General features: G+C 34.3%; 1 protein-coding gene across 4 annotated transcripts in view; it reads right to left on the bottom strand.

Moving 5' to 3' along the window:
* Positions 1-23,837, bottom strand: part of FMN1 (formin 1) — a 180,016-nt gene that overhangs the window by 4,036 nt on the left and 152,143 nt on the right. For all 4 annotated transcript variants that reach the window (XM_086613529.1, XM_086613530.1, XM_086613531.1 and 1 more), the window contains 2 exons: positions 11,045-11,096; positions 7,804-7,953 (listed from right to left, as the gene is read on the bottom strand). In XM_086613529.1, coding sequence (XP_086469655.1) covers positions 7,804-7,953; positions 11,045-11,096 — 202 coding nt within the window. The remainder of the gene's footprint in view (positions 1-7,803; positions 7,954-11,044; positions 11,097-23,837) is intronic.

Here is a 23,837-nt window from a genome sequence, read left to right as displayed (position 1 = left end):
AATCATATAATAGCATAACTTTGTTTGAAAAACCTTTCATTAAAATACTAAAATTTACAAGTATATTAAAAAGAGAAGTAAAATTAGAGATGATTAAGGAACAGAAAGGACAAAACTACAAATAAAAGTACATTCGAAAGGATAGAACTAAACTACTAATTATTTTCTGATCTTATTAAGTTATTAACCAATCTGCAGACATACCACACAACGTACTATTATTTTTAGTTAACCTAAAAATGAACTATTAAATGTATTATAAAGTTAAGGCATTAATTGCAGTTTATGAGAATTTATATAGATGTAAATTGTTTACTGCAGTCTAATGGAAAAGGCAGTTCTGGAACCTATTTCCATTTGCACTACACAATTCCTTTCCTCTTTCTGCTTGTATGTGTTAAAAGACTTGTATATGAAAAAGAATTGGGTTCATAACTATTGTTTAGGTTTTCCCATTGAAGACATACATTTCTTGAATAAGCCCTAACTGGAAAAAAATTCTTAAAATAAAAGAAAAAATAAACAGTGTTTTTTTGAAAGCGGTGAAAAACTAACCATGTTTCATTGACAAACACACAGACACACACAGAGCTAATATTTTTTAAGAAAAACCTGACACAAACATTCTCAAAATCAGTTTCTAGAGAAACCTGTTGCAAGAAAAACTTTAAGCTCTGACTTTTTATAACTCAGGAACTCCTATTCTCTCTTGCATATGGCCTCAAAATCAGTATCTACACTAAGTCATCTATACTAAAGCTGCTGTATATCTAAAACATAAAAGCCAGAAGGGATACAAGCGTGTAGTAAAACACACTAGAAAAACAGTGATAAGGACACTTTTGAACAGAGAGCACTGCAGAGGACACAGACCAGAGAGGGTGGTAGAATACCTGAATCACAGCAGAGAAAAGGTGCGCGGGTGCTAATTCGGCAAGCAATAATATGAGGCCAAGACATGATGGAATGCAGGTCAGTTAAGCCTTGAAATCTGACCAGCTGCAACACGATGTTGCCAAAGGAAAGTTACTCTCCTTCAACAGAGAGCAAAAGAGGTCACTATACCTTAATGAATAAGAAGATGTGGTGGCAGCTGTACTACTGAGCAGTATTGCATATTACTGCACAATATAGGAAACAAAATTGAATGAAATCATCAAAATAATGTTATTTTTAAGTAGGAGAACCATAACTGTAACATTGCATAGCAATGGGAATATATTTGGCTTTTTCTTGTCTCTCTGTGGCAGACGGTGTCTTCCCCTGTAAACTGGATGCAAGTCAGGCCACTTAAATTAGAAGATATTAGTGAAAAATAAAGACACAATTTTTATTCAAAATTATTATTTTTATCTTGTAACTAGGGACATAGAAACTAAGTCTAAACATAAGCTCATATTTATTAAAAGTTTCCTTCATAAGCTCACGAAAATACTTTTCCTCCTTACAGAAAAAGATATTATCAAGCCAGGGACTAACCAGATAAATTCATTATCATTTTCACCCCTGCTTGCCATTCAAGTCAGACAGAAGAGGGTGTGAGCTGGCATGCTCCATGCTTCAAAGTCCCCAGATAGGAAAACTGGGATCGCTTCTGAACAAGCCAATTGCTACTCGTGCATGTTCAGGCTCTGTTGGTGTGCGAACACAGAGACCAAATTATCTGTTTGTCTCTCAATCTCTTGATACTCTGGAATAATCCATTCTCTTCGCTTCTACAGTTTCTTCCATGCAGCTGCTGGGTTATGTGGATAGCTGTGGGTTATGAAAGAGCTTGGAATGACAATTCTGTGCCACCTGAGCTTTCCATGACTTGAAGTTCAAACTTCTCCTATAGGACTATGTTGGCACAGGAATTGTGCAAATCAAACCTTCAGTTATGTGTGGAGATGAACAAGCAGGGGTAGCTGCAGTCAACATCAACTATTCAATCTAGAGCCAAGCTCCAGCCCCAGCCCAGATCCTTAACACAGCTGAACAGTGACTCCCCTTCACAGACTAAGAAACATCCCCATACCTCAAATTCCTTTCATGTGTTACGTGCCTTGCTGCTCTCAGTCATATGATAATCTCTGTATGCAGTCCATAAACTAAACCTTAAGTAACAATACCTGTTCCTGAATATAGCAGGCTACACTTCAGTCTGAACAATTTAGAAGACAGATGCCTGTGTATTACCTGGCCTGGCTGAAGAGTTTATAGAGTCCTTGGTTAGCTCCACAATTAGGAGCCTTATAACAGACTATGAACTTTGAACATCGTCCACTTCTATTACTCTGTTGTACAATACAATTGCCTGATCAAACCTTCAGGCTTAAATCTTCTGGAAAGAACTTGGTCATCATTGATCAAATGTTTAAATTGCATTTAGAATATATGTCCACTAACTAAATCAGTATAAATATAGTAAAAATGTATGTTTTCAGTGGAATTTGTCTCCAGACCTCAAATTGCTAACATGATTGATACATTTCTATTTTTTCTGGATCTACTGACCATGTTTTGATTATCTGTACTTAGAGGGTGAGAAATTTTAGCTCTGTAGCCACAAGAAAAAAAATAAATAATGCCTTTAGGAAAGCTGGTGCATATGAAAAACCAGTAGGAAGAAAAAGGTTACATCAGTTGAGATAAAAAATATGCTTCAGTCCATCTGAGCTGGCAGATATCTAGGAGCCTATATGGACAGCCAAAGCGCACAGTGATAATCCCCAGAATACCTTCCCAGCTGGAAACTCTCTTCATATGTAGCAGCCCTTCATGGATTTTTCTAATATTAATTTGTACAGTCACCATTCAGAAGCAATGCAAGCTTTCGGCATCTGTGACATTTTGTGGTGAAGTATTCAACAGATTAAGTATGCCTACTGTAAAGAGGCATCACTGCATTTGGTTTGTACCAGCCACTCGCTAATTTCATTTGATGCTCTTCAACTGTTGTATCAGATGAGGTATGTAATGACTATTTCCCATTCACCCTTCACGCTTGTGAAGATCCCTGTTGTACCCCTTTCAGTAGGGGCTTTTCCAAGCCAGAGAATTCTTTATTTAAACAGTTCCTTATGCAGAAGCTGTTCTGTACCTCATCATTCTTATTCTTACCACTCCTAGCTCTACCACATCCTACTGGAGAAGAGCTACATATAGATAACTAATGATTCAGTGATGGTTTCTGTTTTGTTGTATAGTGCTTTCCTAATAACACCTAAAAAGAAACACTATTTTTCTTTCCAAGAGCAAGTGCCTCGACGCAGCACTTTGCCAGATCTGTTGTATGCTCTATGAGAAATAGCCATTTCTGTTTTGCAGCACAGGCCTGTAATTTGTAATTATCTCCTCAATTTGCCCCATAGCTACACCTTAACCTCAGCGACAGGTAAAAATCCTCCCTTTTTTCTCTGTCTGCATTGCTAAACAATCTGGTACAATTCTTCATTAATTCATGTATTAGCTACTTCAACCCCATATTTCTGGTATAGACAAAGGCTACACTGGCCACTCAAAATCTACTCAAAATGCATGTGGAACGTAGACATGTAGAATGTCACCACCTTCTCTTCTCTTTCTTCACTCAATCACAATCAACTCAAACTCACTCCAAATGCTTTTATATGGCAATGAACCCTTAGCCTCCAGCCTGGTAATGCTGTAGGGCTCTATGATTAAATTTTCTCACAAATATGTTGCTTTTTGGGAAAAAATGCTGCAACTATGCGTCCAAGGAACTCCCAGCATAAATACATAAAATCGCCTAATGAACCTAAAGATCTTATTTCAAATATTTCCTTCAAATTCATTTATGTTGTGATGTCAATTTGCCTTATTAGATCATGAGTTTATTATCAAATGAAATAAATAACATCTGTTAGACTCATCTTTTGGCTTTTATCATGTATACAGATTGTATGATACCTGGATGATGTCCTGTTTTGGAGTGTTTGACTAATGCTCAGGACAGCATGTTCTACCGTAGTATAAACTGATCAAAATGGGTGCAGATCCACACTCTCACCATTTTTTTTATCCATTGTCTTAAGTAACATGTACATGACATACAGCAGATGAAAGTGAAATTTACTTCCGAAATCAAACTATAAAATAAATCTGGTCTTCTAAAACCGATATAATGTCTTGAACCAAAAATTATTTATCCTCCTTGCTCACTGTGATATTGAAAATGAAAATATAATCCACTAGTTCCTCTGTGGCAAGTGTTTCTGTCAAATTTCAGACATTTGTTAGGCACAACATAGTCTCAAGATTAGCTTAATCAATGGTTAAAAATACTAAATATTGTATTGGTCAGCACTGCTAAGAGATTTTGCAATTTCCATGCTATCTGTCACGACCATGTGGTGTTACAAACAAGGACTCCTCAGACTTACTTTTCTCCTGTGCAGAAATAGAGGGCAACGAATGTAATTCATTCTGTATTTAACAAATGGAAGAGTTGGGTAAAAAGCCACAGCCAGCTCTAATTTACTATAATAAACAAAAATTAATTGGGCATTGCTCAGTGCTTTTTCTTTTCTTAGGACATTTTCTTTTTTACTATTAGCTGCCTACACTGCAGTCAGAACTTCTGCTTTTCAAACCTGTTATTGCCTGGGTTTTGACACAAAACAAAACAAAACAAAACAAAAGTCTCCAACATTTGGTGAGCATTACAGTGCATTTACATTAAGCTCTTTGTCAGGGATGAAGAGGTGATAATCAAAGCAAATCTTATTGTACTGTAGTTGCATTCTGGTATTGAAAGGAATACTATGTCTGAAAGAAAATTGTCCTCATATTCTCATCAAGAACATAGTTTTGAAAATTTCCTTCATTTTATCTCTATAGCCATTTAAATATCATATCATATCACTCTAGGTTTGTTATTGATCTGTAACTCTGTCTTGCATTCCTAAATGGTGCGCAAATTTTGTCCAGGAAAGAGACAATGATTCAACTATATTTTTCAGGCAGCTAATTTATTTTCACGGTAGGTTAAATGCAGGGCAGCTCAGCTGAAGTGTTTCCTTTACTTTAAGAAAAAGTCTCATAGAAATCTAATTAGATTTCTACAGTTGTGTTACATTTGGGAGCCAAGTAGTTTTTAGACAAAACAGCCTCTTGCAGCTGAGGCTGTCATTTAGTTCAAGGCAATACTCTTTTTTCCTGAAATTCAGAGATTTTCAAGTTGTTTATTCTACAATGCAAAGTAGTTAGTTTTGAGTATAAAATTTTAATTTTGGAGTCTTAGATCATTTGACCTATTTTTACTACTATTAATTTTAAGCTAATACATTTTTAAGTATACCTTTGTGTAATGATAATTCTGCATATTATAATTACATTTTGAATTTTCTGAGCCATGTTTCTTGAGAGACAAATTATAATCCAATATTATCATTCCTATATAAATGTAACCAATTAAATCCATTTTTAGGTATCTATGTGACTAGCCAATTCAGACACATTTTATGCTGAGTTTTTGCAGCTCCTCCTGAAACTGGAAGGATAATCCAATTGTAAACATGTTTACATAAGGATATCAATGTCTCAGTTTCAGAACCTAAGTTTGAAAATACTGACTTTACACTGCCAATTCTTCCTCTAAAACTTCCTTCAAAACTGAAGAACTGGATCATGATAAACAGGTATTTATTTTTATTAAATTACAACCTTTAAAAATGCAAAACAAATAGTGCATCCAATTAATTAGCCAGTTAAGGAAGACAGCTGTCCATTCCTGTCATACTAAGGTTTTTAGTTACTGATATGCACAACGATTCTCAGCTAGCTTTCAAAATTTCTTGGACAGTAGCTCATCAACTGTTAGACTTGTACTTTGTAAAACAGAACCTTTAAATGGTCATGACTTTACAGGACATTTTCAGGTGATGAAAATAGTTTTTTCAATCCTTCTAATCTACTGACTTCATGAGGTTCTTCTTTTCAGTAGCACATTACAAAACAACTCAGGATAATGAAAACAGTTCTTCTGTCATTCTAATTTACTTATTACACAAGGCTCCTCATTTCAGCAGCTCATTGTTTTGATGAATCACCAAAATTCTGAACATAAAGGACTATAAATTATCCTTTTGAGATTAATGAAACTTTGTAAAAATAATTGGAAGTGAACTCTGAAAAACAGTCTATATAATTCAGAAAGTGTTAGCACTTTGAAGTATTACAATAACTGGTGCTCTGTATTCTACTGGTATTGCTTTACATTTATGAATAGGAATAAAGGTATCCATCAAAGGAACTGATGAAATATTTGTGCTGTATTTTTATTTGTAAATTTTATTTACATAATTATTAAACCATGAGAAATTCTCATCTCATCCCAGTAGGAAAGCACAGAATATAACAGTTTACTTACAAACAAAGATTTCTTGAATACTGTATTAAGAAAGTTTAAGAAGTTATGTAATGTCAAAACATGTACAAGGTATTTTAAATCAATTTCTTTGAAGGGATCACTGTATGCCACTAGAAAGGTGCTAATTACACAAAAAAGAATGGATGTATGATCTGGATTTTTTTTTTTTCCTTGGATAGTTAATTTCCATTCCTCCTAACTGCTTTTGGAACAAAAATAAGACATAATTCAGCAGAAAATATATCCCTGAGATGATCATTACCATGATTACAGCAATCAGCTAGTGACTGTTTATTTTACACAGTTTTTAATGTGCAAATTTGTGTATTCGTCTAGACACAAGGAAATAAAATATTCTTTGTAAATGTTTGCTGTTGTCAGCTTCTAAAATCAATCTACTCGTAACATAGATGACAAAAAAGCTACAACTTTCAAGCATTTAAAACCTGTAATATCTGTAAAACAATGTTGATAAGGCTGACAATTGGAGTTTATAATTTCTACATCTTGTCCTTTAAAAAACTACTTCTTCCTGAACCTAAAAGTCACATTGACTTGGAGCAAAATAGAAAATATAAGTGTAAATGAGTTTACTACTTTTGCTGATACTTTTACAGACATTTTCTCTAAATCTGTGTCAGTTTGGAATAAGCACCTGGATTTATATTTCATGCTAGAAGTCATTAATCCATTCTTTTCCCAAGCATGACCACATTACCACTCTTTAGGTCTTCTAAAATGAATTGAGATATGGTAAGCATGGTGCGCTTGTAGTGGAATTGGTTTTTTCCTTTGTAAAAGATTTTAAACTTCTTTAAGAAAATCAAGCAAATAATTGAAGGTTTCAGTTTTTGTTTTTGGTTTTTTTTTTTACTCTAACTAATAAAATCAGGAGACTGTGGTGAGATCTAGCGGCAAGTAGTTTGATGTCCTCAGCAGGACACCAAAAGTCAGAAGTAGTGCTGTAAATTCAGTGTGGGGCTTCGACACTGTGCTAAGTGTGGCCTGAATCTCTGGGGCTTCCCTTTGATGCAAGTGCAGTATATTAACTGGAAAAGCATTCACTTTTATTTGTCTGTACTGTCTGCGACAGCAATATCGCCTCATTTAGGCTAGTTCAACATGAAAATGCACAGAGAAGCAATCTGTTACAAATTAGCACAGCTCCCCTTTCATTTTACTAGCTAGTAATTGGAAGGGGTTACAAAAGTGTAATTTATCAGATTATATGTGTTTATCTTTTTGTGGGGACAGCATGCCTTTGGTGAATTTTCCTACGCACCCTGAGGGAATAATCTTTCCTTGATGTCCATTAGATCTGAAAGAAAACAATGACGCCTGTGAAATATAGGAGTATAATTTGTTGGGTTTGAGAAGGAACAGTTTCCCAGACATCTAAAATGGTATTAATGACTTTATTAGAACCTTACCGTTCCTTGGAAATGCTTTTGCTCTCTCGTTTCCAAATGGTCTTGAAGTCACTGCAGAATTCGTACCACACCATGAAAATGTAGTTTGGTGTGATCTCCTTCTCGCCAGGCTTTGGCTTTATCCCAAAGTATCCCACTGTTTCTTCAAAGCTACAAGGGAGGGGAGAAAAAACTGTCAACACATAAGACCACTGGGGAAAGAGTTTCTCTGAGGGCTGGTTCCTGATTCAGTAGTCAAGGCTGGTAATTACTATAACTTCCCCTTAGCCTTGGAAATCATAGCAGCAATTCATGCTGGGTATAACTAACCTTCCAACACCTACCTCATTCCCAGGAGGATAACTTACAGATGCTTGAGCCATCATAGACATATGTCACACAGGCAAATCATGGGCATTCAATATTAATGAGAAAAACTTAACTTTTTGCATTTCAGGAAATGCTATATCGTATATATTTAATTTTATTCTGCAACACTCCATGAAGATCTTATTCTCCCATTTATCTTTATTGAAGGATTATGGGAGAGTCACACGCCAAGTCAGGAAACAATCTCCAGGCTTGGTTAAAAATAACTTTCGAGGACTCAGGAAGAAATGGGGAGTAGAAACAAAAAAGCTACAGATAGTGCTAATAGTCAGTTTGCAAAGTTTTTACTGAAAATAAATAATCTCCTTCCACATGTGTCAATAAGTAGATAATTAATTTTATGAAAATACATTGATACTATTTTAATGCTTTTTTATTTCATAATGTGGCTACTAAATTGTTATACAGCTGGATATTTTCAAAGTAGCCTTTTATTATAGATGATACTTTTAATAGCATTTTAACTGATTATGCATTTTTAACTTTTATGATATTGCTTTATATAGATAAAATGGAAAGATTCACCAAACTAGGTACATGGAGACTTATCTAAACAAAACAAATGTATGTTCACTTTTGTAAAGGTTGCATCACTTTTCTCTGCAAAGTAGATGGAACAATCCTCAAAAGATTTGGCAAAATGTATGAAAAATAATTATATAATTTAAAAAGAAAGGTAACAACGTATTTCAAAGTAAGTAATTTTGCCTGAAATATTGATTTTATTTAAGCAAAAGAAAGTTATATTCTTCTTTATAGCTGCCAATAGGTCCTAAATCTAGAACACAGAATGTGTAAATCTTGAAAATAAAATAAATAAGAGGTACTTTAAAGACTTGTAAGGAGTCCCCAATGATTCAACAGATGTTACTTGAGCAACAGATGCATCTTCAGCAAATATTTCTTTCTTAACTTATACTTGCATTTGCATTGTCCACATTGCATGTTTTCATACAGAATTTCCAAGGTTAGGGTCAAATGTTTTTGCCTTATATTGAGATCAAGCTTTTAGCTAGGCTTGAAGAATTTAAAGTCATCACCAAAAACTACATAAGTCACCCTACAAAATGAAGGAATATATACTCCAGCTGCTTCACAAAGTAAAGAAGCTTGGATTTTAGCCACACGAACCAATATGCTCTGGGTTTTTTGACACTTTAGAGATGGATACGGCTTCTAGGACAGGCTGAAGAATATCACATATTGCTCAAGGTGAGCTATTAATATAATTTTTAAAATCCTCATGTGTGATAACTGTAACCTTTTAAATTTCTTACAGAGGTTTTGTATGAAAAATGTAACTATATTTGAAGTTCATTGGTGATCCATGAAAGGTAAAGGAATCACAATGAAACAAGTATGAATAACCCCCAACATTCAGAGTTGAAGGGTGCTGCAGTGACACTACAAGGAGAAAATAAATAAATAAATAATACAACTTTAAATATCTCTGTAAACCATCTGGGTAATGTTAAAATACTAAAATTCCTTAGTCATAATCACATGCTTAAAACAGTTCATGTCTACTGGGCAATGTCATTTCCATTACATTCACTTGGGCCAAATATTCCTCAGCTGTTCAGATCCCTTGACTAGGATAGCTGAGCCAGGAACAGCAAGACAAGAATCTCTCTTCTCAGGTTTGCTTCATGTAACAGCAGCCTCAGTGACACCGTGCTCTCTTCTTCCTAATGGAACCCTTCTCCATCCCAGCTGTAGCTGATACAGTTGTCTCTGCATGTTCTCAGATTCTGAATTCCTGCACACTCTCTCTCACTCTGCCTTCATCGTGACACTTATTCCTCATCCCCTTTTCATGTTTTATCTTCAGCCCTTCCTCCAGAAGCATTGTTTTGCTTTCACTCAGTTAGTCTAGCTTCCTGGGCTGCTTTTTGACTTTCAAAACTAACAGATGTTTTTAGCAGTAATTTAAAATACTGAATGTTTAGTTAGCAATTAAAAAACCCAAACTCCATATCAGACAACTAATTCCTTAAGTCAACCGCAAATTAAGTGTACCTCCATACCCTGGAGAGTCTATTCTGCTCCAGAAAGGCTACAAAGCAGGTAGGTATGAAACAGCCTGTGCCACAAAAGGTAAGTTTGTAGCTAGGTAGAAAGGAAACAAGCCAGCTGGCCATGTTTCATAAAAGAAATTAAGATGGAAAGCCCGAGTAGATGTCAGCCAATAGTTCAGCCAATTTAGGCACCTTCTACAAACAAATGGAAACAGTTTACCTAAGACAAACTGCCCTTGGAAGGTGCTTATCTCTCTTTTCCTGACTGTCTAGGAAGACTAACCTAGGTGCCTCAGTCAGGTGGAGTAACTCCGGGCTCAGAAAAGTAACATAAAAATCCAGATTACCATGGATCTGCCTTTAATGACCATGAGAACAAAATATCGATAAGAAGTTAAAAATTAATCTACCTCAACTGATTTATAGCAGTTTCATAGCTAACACAAAGGAGGTTAAAAGCACATCCTTCACTCTCACGAAACCATAATTTGGTAAACAAAATTTATTAGAATCACTAACTTATTAAAGTATACTGCATTCAGTAGCCTAAGTGCTGAAAATGTTCAGTGATGATGAAACATATTTTTACCACATTAAGTAGTTAATCAGTTATTACAATATTCTGTAAAACTCTGATTCAATTCAATGTTGACAGTAATCAAACTGTGAAACACATTACACTGTTTGGCTAAAAACTCAACGGAACTTTTTCCTGGAAGACTACATAAGAATTTTTCAGAAAGCATATTACTTCTTTGAAGTACAGATCTTTTTTTCCTATTTAATGTAATTCCTAAGATCAATAACATCTTTGACCAAAATAAACTGTTAGGAAACACTAGCAAAAACCTTACCATTTTTGTGCATTTTCTAAACTGCTCTCTTCTTTTTTACGTTCTTCTTTAGCTGCCAACGAAAAACATTCAAAGACATAAATTACTGCCTTGCTGTTTGAGAGATCTCACAGTTTAAACATCTCTTACATTCAAAATTGGATAGGTTCTATCATAAATATAATAAAAGTGAAAAACATTTGCTAATTTTCAATTTTTATTTATTTCTTGTATCTAAATGAACACTTCTAACGTACTAACAAAGTGTATTGGATTTGAAAAATAATTTAAAGTCCATGCTATAATATACAGTAGTAGACATTAGTCTGAATTAAAAGCAAATAATTAAACTCTCAGATTTAAAAAAAGAACATTAAGTTGTGTATGTTCCTTTACTGCTGCAGACCAGAACTTACAAATTTAAAACTGTTTTTGCAGCGCAAATAATTGGAAGTTCAATTGGAATTGAACAGGTACCAAACATAGTTAACACCAACTGTTCCATATAGCTATCACATTTTGTTCAGGAAGCTGGAAAGTGAAAACATATGTACTAAGTTTTAAATGTATGGTATGTACATGATTTTTTTGAAAAAGCAGCCAAGAGTTTGAAATGTGGTTAGTGAATCTGAGCCCTCTGTTACAAAATGCTCACATGAACTACTTAAAAGGATTTGATTTTCAAAGGATGGGCATTCTCTCCTTTTGAACATGTTTCCTGACCTGGATATTCAATTAAAAGCACGAGGTTTTCACAAAACGTTCATCAAATTCTTCTTAGTACAGTGGAGCAACTTCAGCTGTGGCAGAATACCACATATGTAAAATAATACTAATGTGGAAAAGTTATTCCTATTCCACATTAGAACAATCCTGTAAGTGCACATGTTAATATAAACAGAATTCAGACATTTCTTTATACAAAGATAAAGCGCTGTATCTTTTTGCTACTCAGTCTAGAGGAGTGCATTGACTGGTTAAAATACAGTTATAAACTTGAGTTCACAGACAAGGCCACTGAGAAATTGATCCTGAATGATCTCATTTCATTATAAGGTTACTGACACAGAGGTTTCTACTAAGACAGTAAAAATAATTTTAAAACTAGATTAATTCAGAACATTTGCTCTTAACAAAACAAATTAATTTCAACTCATATATTTACCCATAAGCGTGTTGGAGATACTCAGATTATTTCAGTATGGCAAAAGCCAGAAACAATGTTGTGTGCACTTTGCAAGTAAAATTATTAATTCCATTCCATTAAATTCTCCACCTCAAATCTTGGTGGTAAGACAGCTGCAATTGAAATAGCTAGGGCAGCTCTGATTTATTGGGTTCACCTCAGGCTCCTGAGAAATTAAGCTAAAGTTAACCTACTATACTTAATTCATCATTTCCACAGCTCTGTCATTTTATATCATTAAAAGTAGAAAACATAAGTTGGAATGCTGATGGCTCATCATGATGCAAAATTAACTACATATAGGAAAACAAAGATGGTTAAAAGCTGAACTGTGTATAAAATTGTACACTTTATGATTACAGAAATAATTTCTTTCTGGTTGTTAAGGAGGTGAAAAGTTGTTAAGTAAGGCAAATTTCCCAACATAGCTACATTCACAGCTACAACAGAAATTGAATATCCTCAGGTCCCTGCACATTAACAAGAATGCAGTAACTAACAAGGACAACATGCTTATACATTTATAGTTAGATGGTCAGAGACCCGACACTGTTTTTTAATCTTGTAAGAACAAAATCAGGGAAGACAGAGGAAAGAAATTTTAATTTGTTATAGAAAGTACAAAAAAGGCGTGACTTCTAGGAAGGAACAGACAAAGTTTGCATTAATATAACAGTGTGTGTATTTGTGCACCAATATAACGGAAAAGAGGAAGGAAGAAAATAACTGTATTACATGACAACAGTATTTTCCATATTTTTAACTATGTCTATCAAGGAACTATTTAAAAGTGTTTATTTGAAATTTAGATGTTGAGACTTGTTAAGAAAACAAATTAACAACTCTATGCAACAAATTCTAAGTAAATAGGAGTTACAAATACCACATCATGTGGAAGATAAGAAACCAGAGCAATTCTCTAGTCTTCCACACAATTTCTAAGTAATCTTCCACTCAGAATTTGTAATATCCTGCTCTTTTTCTCCCCTTCCACAACCTGCAATAACTAGCACTATCAATGCTGTCAGTAAAGGTTTCCATGGAACATTGTGTTTTCCTCAACAGAGTCCTCAAAGCCCCATAGAGAAGATACCAATTCTCATCTTAATTCATGGAACTACTGAAGGCAATTAAAATGAATTACATAAATGAAAGAACTTCTTTCTTTTTATTTCTTTGGCAACACCACATTTGCTTGCATATAATTTCCTTTTTGCTGAAATGAGATCGTGTAATTCTTTCATTCTTAGACCACATGCTTGATTTCAGTTTCCTTAAGAAAGTAGTAACAGCCATATCAGACTGGCACAGGGATTCATACGCGGCCTCTGGCAGACACTGAAGCAGGTGCTCAAATAATGTTAAGTACCAGGACAAACACATGATCCAAACACATGATCCTTCCCCTGAGTGTTCTCTCTGCCTCTGAGGTTTTGTCGTTCATACAAAATCCTTCCTGCACTGGATGTCATTTCAATGTAATTTTCAATGGATTCTCTCCCAAGAACTTGCTCGTTCTCTGCTTAAGCTTTTTAGCTTCCACAAACTGCTGCAGCAAGTGTTCTATAGCTTAACTACATGTGACACATTTTGCTTGTCTGGAAATGGACTCCTGATATCACACTCTATTTCTTGTATAAGAGAAAAGCATGACTGCAATAAACATTGAACTACAGTGACTACTGGCCTTAGTTTTTTTATTAGGATGCTTTTGAAGCAAATTGCTCCACTGTCCCTGTGTATTGAGCATTGATTTGGCTTGCAGATAAGTTTTGGTGCTTGCAAGCTGATTTCCTTTAGGAGGACACTAAACAGGGAACTCCACAGCAAATGCACTCCAACACTTCACAGGAACAAAAGGACCAAAATAATGCTTGAGCTTTCAGAGAGCTTTGAAACACGAGGGAGATGTTCCCCTCAGATTAAATCTAACCCAAAGCTTAAACCTCTGCTGTAAACATACTGGCCTCAGCCTCAGCCCCTTCAATCTGCTGATGCAATCCTACTGCACCAAATTATTCCATAATGTAGCTGTAGATGTTCTACATTACAAGTTTACAGATTACATAGAGGTTCTTCAAAATGACTTTCCATAAGCTGCATTGGTATGAAGACACTGTTCTGTCTGGCCTTGGAGTCATTAGGCTTGACCAGCTTTGAAAATGATAGGGAACTATCAAATGTAAAGTTTGCTGACTGGTTTCACATCTAAATGCAATTTCTTAATACGCTCTACTGTTTGGATTTGGTTAAGTCCATATCCTGAATAAAGTATCAGATCCTGTTCTATGACAAGCAGACAATCTTAATCAATAGATCTGCTTTGAGTATGGATATGAAAGCCAGGATCCATTAAGAATTTCTGTGTCTTTCTACAGACAAGAGTTTTGAAAGGAAAACAGGTATTTACAAAACGGGCAGTTCTAATTTGCTGTAAGAATAGCCTTTTGTAATACAGACAGCTATAGACTCTGAAGACCAGCCACTAGTCTTCGTCATTTTGCTATCTGTATCTAGTGCAAAAGAATTATTTCTGGTGTCTTCCTTTTACTGAAATGCAGAAGTTAGCATTTGAAGAGTCATGCTCTTGTAACAGTTTTGAGAGTGAAATGGTACTAGAGTTAAATGGTAAAAAAATCCCAACTTACATCTTCAACATATTCTACTTGCTGAGGATGGAACTGCATGCCAAACACTATTTTGAGAATGAGAAATTACCAGAAAATATTTATTTTAAATGAGTCTAATATATGCATAGCAGCTTTCAGTTACAACAGAACCAAGGCCTCTTCGTGCATCAGGTTACTATGAAATAGTTTCCCAAAGAACAAAGGAAAGAAAATATTGGATGCTGGCACAGACTGAAAGTTGGAGAAGGTCAGTAACTAACAGAGGCAAGCACAGAATGGTGAAACTACTCGCTCTAAGAGGGGAGGACAAAAAAAGAAAAATGGGTAGACACCACTGCACAAAAATGTCACAGTTGCTTCTGCCCCTCTAGTGAAAATTTTTAACACTTTTAACACTAAGTCTGACTGGATAAATTTTCTGGTATTTCTCTCTGACCGTCAATATATAAATGCATGCAAGCAGGACAATTCACACAAGTCTACTGACCTAGTTGTACCCATTACAGCTGTTATTTTCCAGTATCTTAGTATTTTTGGAATTGAAAGATCTGATGCATAACATCTTATAATTTTCTAAGCATTCTGGAGGAATGACAATTTTCAAAATTATGAGAACACGCAGACAACTACCAGTTAGGACAGAGACATCAGAACTCTTAGTTTTATATTCCAAGGCTGAGTTCATGTGGTTCAAAAATGTATCCTTCATGAACTTTTAGAGACCGGTAAATTATAGGTTTTTCTGTTGGGGGAAAAACCTCCACCCTAAATCAAGGTATTTGATTTTTTTTTCCCCAAGGAAGGAAATAGATCTTTTCTGACTCATGTCTTCCAATAAACCACAGTTAAGTTAAACTTAAGACAGAATCTAGGATAAGACATAGACAAAAAACCCAACACACCAACCCCAAAACCAAACAAAACCAACCAATAAAAAAAAAACAACACCAAAACCCAAAATGAAACCCCGAATGACATTCCTCTCTGAACTTTACAGAGCCTGGACAGAGACTGCTAAAACAGCGACAAAAGTTTATTATTACATTTTCTAGGCTCACAAGAACTCACCTTCCTTATTAGTCAAGACTAAAACCTCTTAAGTAGTCACGTCAAAATGTTTCATCAAAAGACGAAACACATCCTAGAAACATACTAGCCCCTTAATCCAGGGTTGAGGCAGAAAAGTATATCCCTAGAAAGGTTCAGTTGGGTTATCTTTTTCCAAAGTGCCGAATGTCACATTCTATGATGTTACTGAGTAAGGAGAACAAGCAACAATAGACCTTATTTTCTTGGTCTTTTTAAAGCACAAAAACATACCACCATTTGATAATAGAGATCCAAACCTCTTAGAAATTATGCATTGCTGATATACTTGGGTATCAGAAGCTGAACTCAGAAGATTTTATGGCTAAAATTATGCTGTATATCTCCACCCTCAAATACAATTGTCATACAAGGGAAACTTTTTAATAACCTTGTTTAATCAGGGACTATGCAGAGTGGAAGAAAAAGCTTGAAGATAGCCTTCTAGGTAGGTAAAAACACTAGAGAGGATCATCAAAATATAGATGTTCTCTATTTTTGTACAAAACTCTGGATATGCTTAACTCCTAGACACTACAGTAGTACAAGGAACAGCAGGATCAACAGCAGGATGAATTTAGCCTTCTTTGGTTTTGGTTTCAATAGGTCTGTTACCAGTGAAACTTTCCAAATAGACTGAATTTTTCCTTTACTCACGACTTACTGGATTGCAAGTGATAATATGGAAAACAAAATTCTCACCGGGGTGTGCTTGCTAGCACATGGCAGTTCTCTGAGCTGCAAAGAACCATCATGAGCAATCTAATGAAAGTGTGCTTTCCTAAGGATTGTTATTTTCGAGTTGTGGTGGGTTGCCCCAGCCAGTACCTATGCACCACACAGCAGCTTGCTCACTTGTCTCTGTTCCTCTGCAGTGGGATGGGGGTGAGAATAGGAAGAGCAAAAGCAAGAAAAACTTATAGGTCAAGATAAAGACAGTTCAATAAGTGAAGAAAAGGGGAAGAAAAAACCAAGTGATGTTAAGGTTAATCACTCACCACCTCCCACAAGTACACTGATGTCCAGCAACTTTTGGAGCAATGACTACCTCTCCCAAAATCCTCTCCCCTCCTGTTTTATTGTCGAGCATGTTGATACATGCATGGAATATCCCTTTGGTCAGTCTGAGTCAGCTATCCAGGTTGTGTCCCCCTCCAACTCTTGCCCACCCCTGGTCTACTTGCTGGGGGAAGGAGTGAGAAAAGAGAAAGCCTTGACAATGTGCAAGTGCTGCTCAGCAATAGCCAAAACACTACCGTGCTATCAACACAGTTGTAGCCACAAATCCAAAACACATCCCATACTGGCTGCTATGAGGAACATTAACTCCGTCCCAGCCAGACGCAGTACAACAGCACATAGCCATATAGAAAAATATCTGTAGATGAATCCCAAGATTTAGATCAACTGGATAATTTGGACAGTTTTTATGTATAAAAATCACGTCTATAGTTATTTTTTTTGCTATAGCTAAAGCATCCAGACACTTGATTTATGCTATTAAAAAATCTCTAGTTTTCAATGCCATATGAGATTTTATTGTTCAGCTGATGATAGCAAAGCCAACTGCATGTGGCTAACAATTTATACAAAGTATTCATAAGTATCATCAACATCCATGTAATTTTTTTATTATTATTGTTATCTTACTGTCTAGAAAAAGATAGGGCCCTGCCTAAAAAAGCCGTGAATAAAATACATTGCAAATGTTATAAATGAACAATTTGTATACTATAACACATGAAAATATATTTCATTACCTGACACTGACAGGTGCTTTCTTGAAACGTGAAACTTTTAAACAAATTAACAAATGTTAATTGCAAATAAAAAGTATTCATGAAAATACACATATGAATGCAAGAGAATGTAAAATCAGAAAATGGATCATCTCTGGTTTTTTTTTTTCCTCTCTATGAAACTGGAAAATACTGCATTTTGAAAACATAGCTTGACTAACAAGAACAAGAATGGTACTGAGTATGGAAGTCGGGGTTTTGGAATTAAGACATGGAAATTCAATTTCTACTTTAGTATCATATACTACTGAGATGAAGTTTTATATTTCATACAGACAATCCAATTTTAGAACTGTACTACTTTTTGAAAACACACCCTATAATAAAGCATATAGCAAGAGGGTATAAAAGTTCTCAGAAATCAGGTTCTCACAGTAAAAATGAATTTTGTAATTTCGGACATTTATATTTTTCATTCTAATTATTGAAAAGGCTTTCTCAATAACCTTAAAACTTTTTAGCAAATTATGAAGTTTCACAAATTCTAGAGGAGGTGTGTATCCTGTTCTAGGAAGAAGAGATATTCTCAAGAAAAATCTATCTATCTAGAGCTACAAACAAAATCTAAATTTTCTGCTATTTCTACATTATGATATTGAGTCACTTTTAATATTACTTTAACTTATGAGAAATAATAGTATTTTAAAGTTAGTTCTATACAAAAGAATTCTTATTACTTAACAATTGACTTCAAATAGAAACATAGCAAACAGGAGAGAATACGTACAGTGTAAAACACAATTTTATTTTGTTCTTCAATGTATTGTATTCAATTTCAAATTTGAAAATTACGTACTTGATAGGACTGCAAACGCAGCTCCTGATGCAGGAGCCTTTTTGTCTTATAAAAAATTTCTATTTCAGAAATAATAAAAACAATGTGTTCTATGTACAGATTACTAGCAACTAATTTTTCTAATGTGTATTACTTTATTAACTTTCTTTAGCTAGTTACTACTTTCTAATTGGCAGGCTTTATGAACTCATGGAATTCAACAGATGGTCTGGATATTGCATGTAAAAATTTAATTGTATCTCTAATATAGTTTTCTATTCCAGTGTATTAGAATGCAAAAAATCCCCAAACCAAATGATCCTATGCCCATCAAGAGATCTTTCTTCTATTGTATCAGTTAAGCAAGAAGGTCTTGGAGCAATGAAATCAATGAAACCTGGCCTACTGTGGATCTGTATTTGAGAGTTAGTTCCCAGATGGATTCATTAATGTTTAATTAAGGGTTGAGTTCATGATACAGCCTTTCTCTCCCTGGAAGGCTAATAAGGTCACTCTTGTCTATTTAGCCATATATTTTTATTGAGATTTTAGGAGCTTAATATCTTAGGATCCCTAACTCCGTCACATTTGGTCAAAATTGGCCAGTGCCTTAAAAATTATTGGCAGGGGAACAATCAACAGGCAGTGTGATCACATAAGCCTTGTTTCCTTTACCTCTTCTCTAAATTAGAAAATGTCACATCTTTAACATGGGATTTGGCGATGCATTTTTTTTTCTTAGATGGTTTAAATACTGGTATAGACATCTTAAATCCTTTCAAAACAATCTTCAGAACACTTGCTGCCATGAGGTCTTAATCATGCTTCCCTGAAACAGTCCTTACAAGTTTATTTTCCTTTGCAGTGGTACAAAAACTGTTTCTAACTAAGAAACCCATATCCAATGATGAAAATGTACAAATGCTTCCATCATACAAAGAGTCTCTGTGCAGTCTTGGAAAGCTTCTTAACAAACAAGTAATCAGGAATATTAGTTACCAATCTGTATATTAGGTACTGAGCAAGGACTAACCAATTAACGTTTACCATTGTTAAATATTATAAAAGATTCATTATTTTTAATGTTACCAAACCATAACAAATTGTAGACGTTTGTGCACACACAGAGGCACACAACACCAGCAGAACACACTCAAGCAACACATCCAAGAAAGTGTTTATTATCATAGGTAATAAAAAACATAGGAAATTATGTTTTCTTTCAAAAGTGATAATGCTGCCTATAAATAAATGTGCCAGAAAAAGTGTTGAAGGTCATTTTACCAGAACATTAGAACTAACTATGAAGGAAAAAAATAAAATTATTTTCAAAAACTCCTATATTTCTTAAAATGTACGTTTCTTAGTACGATGCTTCTATTGTATTCTGTGAGAGTAGATTTTAAAATGAAAGCTAATTTTCAGTTAGTGTCCACACAAAAAGGTAACTGTTTCATTAAAATTAGCACTAACATTAGTCTTACTTATGCTCTGGAGTTATTAATTATGAAGCAAGAATTAGCATTACACTTTTCAATTTATTCCAATTAAAGTATTTGAAACTACATTCTGTTAAAATGCAATCAAGCCATTAATCTCTCATTCTCCCACTTGTGATTCCAGCACAGAAATAGTTTTTGAAGTCTATTAGTACTTAAACACTATAGAAATATATTTTAATTCTGATTTCTTTTTTAATAAACTCTTATAATGTTGTGGTCGTATTCCAAAATTAATCCAAAATTAATCTTTGAGATGACTAAATGTATCTAAACAGTTTATGGAACTGAAAAATTAGTTGTAATCCTTTCAAACTGAACAAGGTTAAATTCAATCTGTTCTGTGTTTGGGAAAACTAACTATCCAGATTATCTGTAATTACAATCTCTCGTTTTAAGGAGAAGTAAAAACTTTAAAGATCAGCACATTTTTATACTAAGGACTATACTTTTAAATAGTTGAATGGTTGTTAAAACCAATAAGAAGCAGGAGGTCTTCTCAAAAACGTAAGAAGGATGTAAAAAAAAAGAAGTTAAACTGATGGCAAACCGACAGCTAATCTGGTGTGTAAAGAATGAACAATTATCCAAACATAGCTAAACTAATTTCAGAAAAGCTTGCAAAATTTGTGGCTTGAAAATTTTTAGGAGAAAAAAGCCACAGCACTGCCTCCTCCTGTGGAATGATAACAATGATTTATGAAGCTAAAGTAATTTCTGCTGATTGAGCTCAGTCAAGATTGGTTTCACATGATCAGTTAAAGCACAGAAATGCGTGATGTGTAGTGGCCCCACATGTTTGAACACACTAGGACATGCTCTTCTAGGTGATCCAAAGCATGGGGGTGGGGGGTTAAAAGCTGCTGCTTTGTTTCCCATACATTTTCCCCTCATTAGGACACACTCCTCCTGCAAAGTAAGCCACTTCTGGTGGTCGGGAGCAAAGTCTCATTGTAAATGCACAGCAGGATAGTGGCAAAGCTGAGATTAATTCTCCATAGATTTATATAGACCTTTCTCGCTGTTGATTGCTTGTACTGTTTCAAAGGTGCGTATGTTGCCTTTTTTTATTGCTGGTTACTGACTTTATTCCAGCATATGGTGGTTGGCGCCATGACACAAAGTGAACATTTTATACTAGAATTAAAGTGGATATTTGACAGTTTCTGTCAGAAAGTTCAGAGCAAAGAATTTGTGAGACAAGATTTATTGCATATTTTATATGGGACACATCTGTTTCTTTGCTACATTTTTGTTTAAATAAAAAAAGCAATGAAGGTTCTTTAAGAAACAAAGACTGTCAATAAAAAGCATGAACAGAAAAAACTACATTATTGGGAATGAATTTAATCATTCTGACCTTCTAAAAATGTGCCGCTTGGAAGTATGACAGTCACCTTCCTTTTTTTGTTCACTTGTACAGACAGGATGGGGGAGGAGAATTTCAAGCCCAAACAGATTCTCAAATACAAAGCTACCCGCATTTAAGGGTAAATCAAATCAAAATGAAAATCAAATTAAATTAAATCTAAGTATTGATATCACATATTCACATTCAAAAGTAAGGTAAAATATTAAGGCAGATTTTGCCTATTTTTTTTGGTTTTTAACATCCATGACTGCATTTTAGTGATGTGAAATGTGCTAAATGAACACTCCGTGTTTTGAAAATTTCTTATAAAACTACACATCAGGTAAAACAAGGTATACAGCAAACTTCTCCACATTTATCTATTAACATCACTGAACTTCATACACTTTGGGCTTCAAAGTTCAATGTTTTAGTCTTCATCATACCTTCATCATATCAAAACTGAATTTGGTGAACACTTAGCAGGATCTTGTTTAAGAAAAAGAAAAGAGAGAAATTCTTTCAATAAAACTCCGAATTTTTAACCATCAACCTTCTTGTTTATAAAGATTCGTATTTAGTACGAAACCCTAAGACTCAGCTTAAGAAGTATGAAAAATAAATATGTAGAATTAAACAAGAAAGAACAAGTACAAAATAAAGAAATTATATTGCTCAAAAATCACATACGTCTATGAAAAAGCATGTGTCATTTAATTTTTGTAAAAGAGCATATCAATAGAAAAATCATCTCTTTTGGACTACATATATTCTACACTAATAGTTATGATAGACTGTTAAAAAAATATATAACATAATATAGGCCAAATAATTTCTGAAACAAAAATGTGGTAACTTCCTCTACAAAATCACAAATATTTGACAATTATTTCAGACTACAACGTATTTAATTCCTGTTTTTAACTCAAATTTATTCTACAACTTAGATTTACGCAAGAAAATTTATCTAGCTATTAGTTTGAAAGGCCTGTAATTTGAAACAAAACGTAAAAAAGAGGCAAACTTGGACCTGCAATATTTCTCCTTGCCACAAATAAAATATAGGACACTAACTTTAAAAAGTATTTTGTTAGGATTCTTTTAATCAATGTTTTCACAAGAAACTGCATTCAACTACAAGGCACACATTTTTTCTGAGATTGCCTTCTTTGTGATAAACATATAGAAGAACGTATTTTAAAAAAGATCTCTGAATTTCTAAATAAAAACCCTACTATTCTCCTTATGGGGAAAGGATGATGGGAAAAGTAAAGTATGGGTGACACATTACTTGGGTCATTTAATTCATGCCTAGAAAGTACTCAGATACTACCATGATAAGCGAAATTAGAGGGTATACAAAAGAAAAAAATTTCATGTTAGCTTAATTTAAGACTGGAAAAATAACAAGAATTATTATTGCATCTATCTGACATTTTTACATATTCATGTTTATCCTCATGTAAAAGGAAAGAAGAGAATATGAGTATTACATAATAGGACCAGGGAATGTGGGTACAGCAGCTAAGTCCATGACTGCAGACTTTCTGTTCACTATATCTCTGGGCCTTTTACTCAATAATAGTAATAAATCCATGCAAAAGGCAGACAGAAGGATAGAAGTACGTGATAATGATAATTTAAATGAAATCCTAAAAAATGGAGGCAATTCCACCTGACCTTTTAGTAGAAGAGTTAAATATAATTGTAGTAATAGTTTAAGTTTTATTTGACTACTATTTAGATTCAATCTTATCTATTAAAAATCACTAAACTTATTTCTTAGAGTGCTCATTAACACAAACCATACCACCATCATTTGTATCTAAATTCATTCTGCTGTTATAACCCTGTCATGATGAGCTTAATTCCTCTTCATTTTTTGCTCCGTTAGAACAAGAAAGTCTTGAATGGACTTAAAAATTCAAATGCAGAGTAAAAGCAACAATACGCTTTAGGATTTGATGCATCTGCATCTGTATCAGCAGAATATCCTTTACATCAAATATTTAATAGGTCAATGTATTTTACAACATTTTGGGAAATATTAAAAAATGTTTGGAATTTTTTTTTGTTTAAAATTTTTAATGTAGAGACAATTTTCTTATTTCACAGCAAAACCAAACCAATATCAAATTACATTAGATTGAAAAATGGCTTGCATTTAAAAGACAGGAAAGTCAAAATTCCCCTACCATTATTTCAAACAGAAATATAGAGTCAGCTGTCCCAATTAAGTTTAGGGATTCTCTGTCCTCGGAACTACCAATTACATGTAAAGAGGGAATCTCTGACGTGGAAAGCTTAAATAATCTTAAACATAAATATGCCTTACCCAACTCCCATTTGACTAAGTCAATGCTGGGTCAGGCTCTTCGTGCAAAATTCAAGGTAAGGAAATGCATTATAAATATTTACTGATAAACTGTACCAATAACTCTATAGATAATAAAACCAAATCTATTTAACAGAGCAGTTTTTCCTTTTA

The sequence above is a fragment of the Tauraco erythrolophus genome, chromosome 6 (genome assembly GCF_009769465.1).
Source record: "Tauraco erythrolophus isolate bTauEry1 chromosome 6, bTauEry1.pri, whole genome shotgun sequence".
Lineage (NCBI taxonomy): Eukaryota > Metazoa > Chordata > Aves > Musophagiformes > Musophagidae > Tauraco > Tauraco erythrolophus.
The sequence above is the reverse complement of the archived record's forward strand: the minus strand, read 5'-3'. Positions and strand labels throughout refer to the sequence as shown.